This window comes from Oncorhynchus tshawytscha, linkage group LG05 (assembly GCF_018296145.1).
Source record: "Oncorhynchus tshawytscha isolate Ot180627B linkage group LG05, Otsh_v2.0, whole genome shotgun sequence".
NCBI lineage: Eukaryota > Metazoa > Chordata > Actinopteri > Salmoniformes > Salmonidae > Oncorhynchus > Oncorhynchus tshawytscha.
In genome coordinates, this window is record NC_056433.1 from 65,522,367 (window position 1) to 65,528,687 (window position 6,321).

Consider the following 6,321-nt stretch of genomic DNA (forward strand, 5'->3'; position numbering starts at 1 on the left):
TGGAAGACATGGAAGGAGTGTTGTATGGCATTGAAGCTCGTTTGGAGGTTAGATAGCACAGTGTCCAAGGAAGGGCCAGAAATATACAGAATGGTGACATCTGCGTAGAGGTGGATCAGGGAATTCAACTTACTACAAGTATTTAAGTAAAACATGCCTGTGGGTTTACAGTCCACACAGTCCAAACAGAGTACAAAGAACATGCCTGTGGGTTTCCCCACCCCAACTACCCAGGGCCACATGTTTAGGCTACCACCAGACTAGTCAGACTAGCAGTTAACACACAGAAATGTGTCAACCCTCAATTAACACACGCATCACACACGTCACACACACATGCATGCACCCCACGCACGCACACAAACACATACAGTAGCCACTGAACATCTCATGACAGTTAGAACGTGATGAATAGGATTGATCACTTGTGACATAATCACCTCCTTTCATTGTGTCATGATGACCTCTCTTCATGAACTCAGCTCACCTCTCACTTCTGAAACATGCCAGCGATTTAGCTAACACAGAGCAGGCCTTCTCTTCTCACGCCTTCCCCTTCAAACCTTCAGACCAGAATGCTACACAGTCACCTTCTTTATTTAACCACGCTACATATTTCTCACTCAGTAAGCAGAACTGCAATGAAAACACCCCTCCAGTATGACCTCTCTCTGTTTCTCCCTCTCTCTGTGTAGATCTATCTGAACTTCAGCTCCAGGTTTCCGGTTACCATAGGGCAACAGGTTACCAGCGTGGACCAGGGGACGCAGAATGCCAACATCCTTTGCCTCAACTCTGTGGGCAACAGCAACACCTCCACTCAGCCCCTATTGGCCAGCGCCAGCGATGACATCTTTCTGGGGGAGATGGCCACTGGTCTCAGGGTCCACCAGGTGTAAGGCCCCACCCACGATGGCTGCCCCATAAAGTGCCTGTTCAGTGCCATCCCGAACACCCCACCACACCCTATTCCAATCATACATTGTGTCTAGCTATTAACCCCCCCCAACCTTATGCCTAGCTGTTAGCCTCCCCCTTCAGACCGAGGTTTTAAAGAAGTATCCTCTCGAAACCTCTGCTCCTGGCCGCCTTAGGGGTTACCATTCCTAGATCATTACTGCATATACATTTTGATGTGCTGTTTGAAATGGACACTATAGTTTATAGCTCCATAGTAGTGCTATTTTCAGAGGACTTTCCTCAATGTTGCTGTTACTGTATCTTATATGTTTCATACAATGTTTTTGTTTTTCACATTTCCGTTGTCAATGTATTAAACTGAATTACTATGTTGTTTTAAATATATATATTTTTTCTTAAACTAATTAATATAGCATTTCTAATGGTTAAAATACAACTATTGTTGGAGGTGAAAGTACTTGAAATGTAACATCTTTCCAGATGTAGGCATCATGTAATGAAGCTTTCAGTTGACCTTTTTTTTTTAATTTTAGTATTATTCCACAAGTTCAGTTTTGGTGATTATGTGAAGGAGAGACATTTCTAGGGCCAATGGCTGAAATTATATTCAGGAGGTTGAGTCTCAAAACGTCTCAATCTAATGAACCGATAAGCATGGTACTATGACTGTTTATACGTGTATATATTGACCTTGTGTATGGCTAGTAATAAGCGTATGGTGTGAGAGGTAGCATTAGCTTAGATTCAGCAAAGGTTGCTTGCTGGAGAATCCTTGTAAATATGTAAATATGTTGCTTGTGTCGGCACCTCTTCTGTTTTTTACAGTATGTGACCCTTGTTTACATTTGTCATCAGACAGGTACTGCCATATCACTATGGGGTTTCTTTAGTATAAAAACTGTCACCAAAGATGGGTAAGGTTGAAACAGTGCGTGGTTAGGATGAGCATACTGTGTAAGGGAAAAGGTGATTAGCCAGTGGATGCTTTCTACTCTTAAAGATTGTTAAAGAAGGCTTTCTGTTTTGAGACAAAAAGACAATGATGCTTGTTTCAAATGCCAATGTGAAGCTTGCGGAACAAACCAATAACTGTTCTGAGAAAAAGCCAATGGGAGGAATTCTGCTCAGATGAATAGCCAATTTGGTGTTAGATGTTAGAGCTGTCTAATCAAACAAGGTTGTGACATGTCTTATAGCTCCCTACAGTCCTGTGAGCAGTACCCTCAGTGCTCCCATCCCATCCATCAGTAGCTGATTTCTCAACCTTCCCTCCGCTCTTTATGTCCAGCTGCTTCCTCTGACGGAAGTGTCATTTCCACCATCTCTCAGCCAGAGCTCTGTATCACTTCAGACTCCCATCACTAGGACTTCCCTCTTCCCACACTGAGATATTGTTGTGAAGAGCACCTGGAAATGCACAGACGGAAAGTGTGTGCGTCCGTGTGTCTGTGTAGGTGCCACAGTATGAAATGTATGACATTTACCCAACTCGCTTTTCAACCCTGTCTCCTTCCCAAAGCTGGCTCTTTGTAAATATGTGTGTGAATACAATGTAATGTGGATGCTGTCTTAATGTTTTATTTTCTATTGATATGGTATATTTAATGCACACCTCTGATATTCTGTCATATAAAACATTTCCTACCACAAATAGATACACCGATACATCCATTAAATATATACTGTACATCTTCTTTGGAGGTAAGCTGCTTGTTTTTCTGTTTTCTTGTGACAACTGTAGATGTCTTTGTTTGGATATTGCTGTCGATTCATTGTGTAGTGACATTTTCCCCTTGGCTAACCATCGCATGGTCTACAAGCAAGTCAAAACATTTGTTCTTTATTTTCAAATGCTTTTGTACAGCTTTGGCTTGAAAATCTAGTTTGTTTTCAGCCCCAAACAGGAACGCAATAGCAAATATTGTTCTAATTTGGCTAATTACAAGCAAGGGACGAGTAGAGCTGTAGGGCAATGACTCACATCAATGCAATGCTCATTCCCCATCCCCCTTCTGTCACATGGAATTGGAGACCTCAAAATAGGTAATTACGCACTAATAACATAGTATTTACATGTTTATCTGTGTCATTCATCACACTGTTAAAGAGAGCACAACCAAAATATTGTCTGATTATCCCTAACAACGTTACGCTGGAAAAGTTGATATAATATGATGCTTGTTTTCAAACTTTTAGGACATTTGTATATTTGTTGTGTATTTATTTTACAAGAGACAAAGTTGTTTGTTGTGCACATTTGCAATGTGTTGCTATCTCTTGTGTTACTGTAATATAAATAAAAGAAACCCTTAAATAGTTTTGTTAATCATGATTTGTATTAGTAATATGTGACTTTTTCATGTTATTATTTTCATGTGTGCAGTTTGTGATTCAGTTTGATAATATAGTGGAGTCATTTTATTTAGATGGACATAGATTTGATGGACATATTGTCAGCCATCGGAGCAGGTGATGCCTCAGGTCACTGTCAGTCTCCTCTCCATGGTAGTGTACAGTCATACTAGTCTACAGTCACTGACCGTATCTGTTTATAAAATCATGTGTCCTGCTCCAGAATTGTCAGGGTCTTTGGCTTGGGTCCAGCTTGGGACATCTGGCTGAAGGGGAAGGCTGCCAGGACAGTGGCTTGTCCAGCAGGCCAGGCCGGTGGAAAGACAGACGGAGGGCCCTTGTGCGTGTCACTGTGTGGGCTGAGCCCATTGTTCTAGCATCTACAGTATCTGATAAGAGGGACAGGAAATCCCACCATTGAAGCAGAATGGTTGGTTGAATACGTTTGTGAGACAGAGTGGTCGCTTACAGCAAAGAGCAGCTGAGAGAGGGAGAAGAATCTTTTCTGTAATATTTCATCACATTATTTGAAGATCATTGCGAGTCTGAGACTGGACTTTTACAGCAAAAAATACTTACACTTGTGCTACTGTACTGTTGGTCTAATATGAAATGTCCTGCAACAGGGTGATCAAATGAAGATCTTACATCTGTATATAGCCCAGTTGAGATTTTCATACGTTATTACTCTCCCAATACAGTCCGATTAGACGCAGTGTATTGAAACCTTTTTTTCTTTCTCTATCCCTCTCCCATCTCACCCTCTGTCTCTCAGTAAGGTTTGAATTCTGTCCAGGTCCTCATTCCAGCACAATAGTCTCATTTGTTTTCTAATAGCCTTTGGTAAATTATACTTCTGTCCAAGATGGAAAAACAAACACCCAATTTTAACATGGCAGTTCCATTGCTTTTTCTCTGGGATAATCTAGTTACAAGGGCCAAGTGCCAACACGATGCAATATGTAATTAATACACATGATATGGTGTGTGTGTGTGCATGTTTGCATTCGTGCGAGTGTGCGTGCATGTGTTCATGCTTACATGTGTGTATTTGTGTGTACTTCTTTAAAACAATCCCCTGAATGTTGTGTTTTGTCTGTAGATTTTTCTGTGAAAGTATGGGGCTTTAATTTATTTTGTATATACTGTATTTTAGTGTTCTGCTCCTTTAGTGAAAGCTCCAGTTGCTGAACATGTGGTGTAGCCAAATTAAGTAGCAGGGTTGACTAATTCATCTTAAATTACCTCCCTTATCCTACCTCATTTGCACATGCTGTATATAGACTTCTTCTACTGTATTATTGATTGTATGTTTGTTTATTCCATGTGTAACTCTGTGTTGTTGTATGTGTCAAACTGCTTTGCTTTATCTTGGCCAGGTCGCAGTTGCAAATGAGAACTTGTTCTCAACTAGCCTACCTTGTTAAATAAAGGTGATATAAAACATTTAAATATCAGCCATGAATCCCCTTGTGACAGGGGAAAGAAGGCTTGTTGATTGCAACAGGGAGTGGCAATGGATTACAAGCGTCGCAAAAAATGTGATTTTGTTCAAACGTTTCTAGCCTGTTGTCACGACTTCTACCGAAGTCGTTGCCTCTCCTTGTTCGGGCGGTGCTCGGCGTTCGACGTCACCGGTCTTCTAGCCATCATTGATCCATTTTTCATTTTCCATTGGTTTTGTCTTGTCTTCCCACACACCTGTTTTCAATCCCATTCATTACCTGTTGTGTATTTAACCCTCTGTTTCCCCTCATGTCTTTGTCAGAGATTGTTTTATTGTCAGTGTTGTTTATTTGTTGTGTTGGTGCGCGGCGGGTCCTCGTACCCATGTTTGTTCATGTCTGTACTTTTAGTGTTATGGAGCATGTTCCGTGGACATTTATTAAAAGACTCCATTTACACTCTATTTTGACTCTCCTGCGCCTGACTTCCCTGCCACCTATACACACAGTGCTGACAGAATCTCTGACCAAAAAATATGAAGTCAGCAGGAGAGGACACTGCGCTCATGGAGGTGGAGGAACGTGTCCGGGAACAAGCGGAGGCGATTGACTGTTTGAGCACCGTAATGGATCGCATTGTCCAGAATATAGATCGCTGGGAGAGACGGGGAGTTTCTCCAGCGCCACCACCACCACAACCGGGATCTCCCTTGAACACTTTTTCCCCTCCGGAACCGAAGATCCATTTAACCCTACCCACTGGATTACAACGGAGATACTGCCGGCTGCCAGGGTTTCCTCCTTAAGCTGAACTTGTATCTGGCCACGGTCTCCCCAGTACCATCTGACCGTGAGAAGAGTTGCGCCCTCGTCTCATGCCTCACCGGGAAAGCCCTGGAATGGGCCAGCGCTGTGTGTAGACAGGAGGATGCGACGTTGGACCATTTTGAGGAGTTCATCCGCCAATTCCGGATAGTATTCGACCATCCACCCGAAGGCAAAGCAGCGGGTGAGCTCCTCTATCATCTGAGGCAGGAGACGAGGAGTGCACAGGAGTTTGCTTTGGAGTTTAGGACCTTGGCTGCCGGCGCTGGATGGAGCGACAGGACCCTGATCGACCATTACCGTTGTAGTCTACGCGAGGACGTCCGTCAGGAGCTGGCCTGTAGAGACACCACCTTCGACAAGCTGGTGGACATGACTGATCGGGGTCCCCAGTTCACATCAAGGGTCTGGAAGGCGTTCATGGAGCGTCTGGAGATCTTGTTTAGTCTTACCTCAGGTTTTCACCCCGAGAGTAATGGGCAGGTGGAGAGAGTTAACCAGGACGTGGGTAGGTTTCTGCGGTCTTATTGCCAGGATCGGCCGGGGGAGTGGGCGAAGTTCGTGCCCTGGGCAGAGATGGCTCCGAACTCGCTACGTCACTCCTCCACTAACCTTACCCCTTTTCAATGTGTATTAGGGTATCAGCCGGTTCTGGCTCCTTGGCATCAGAGCCAGACCGAGGCTCCTGCGGTGGACAATTGGTTTTGGCGCACTGAGGAAACCTGGGAAGCAGCCCACGTCCACCTTCAGCGCGCCATAAGGCACCAGAAAATTGGCG

At 43.7% G+C, this 6,321-nt stretch overlaps 1 protein-coding gene across 3 annotated transcripts in view; it reads left to right on the plus strand.

The window, feature by feature from the left end:
* Positions 1-3,237, plus strand: part of LOC112251136 (mast/stem cell growth factor receptor Kit-like) — a 43,784-nt gene extending 40,547 nt beyond the window's left edge. For all 3 annotated transcript variants that reach the window (XM_024421903.2, XM_024421901.2, XM_024421902.2), the window contains one exon: positions 696-3,237. In XM_024421903.2, coding sequence (XP_024277671.1) covers positions 696-899 — 204 coding nt within the window. In that variant the 3' untranslated portion in view covers positions 900-3,237. The remainder of the gene's footprint in view (positions 1-695) is intronic.
* The last annotated feature ends 3,084 nt before the right edge of the window (positions 3,238-6,321 follow it).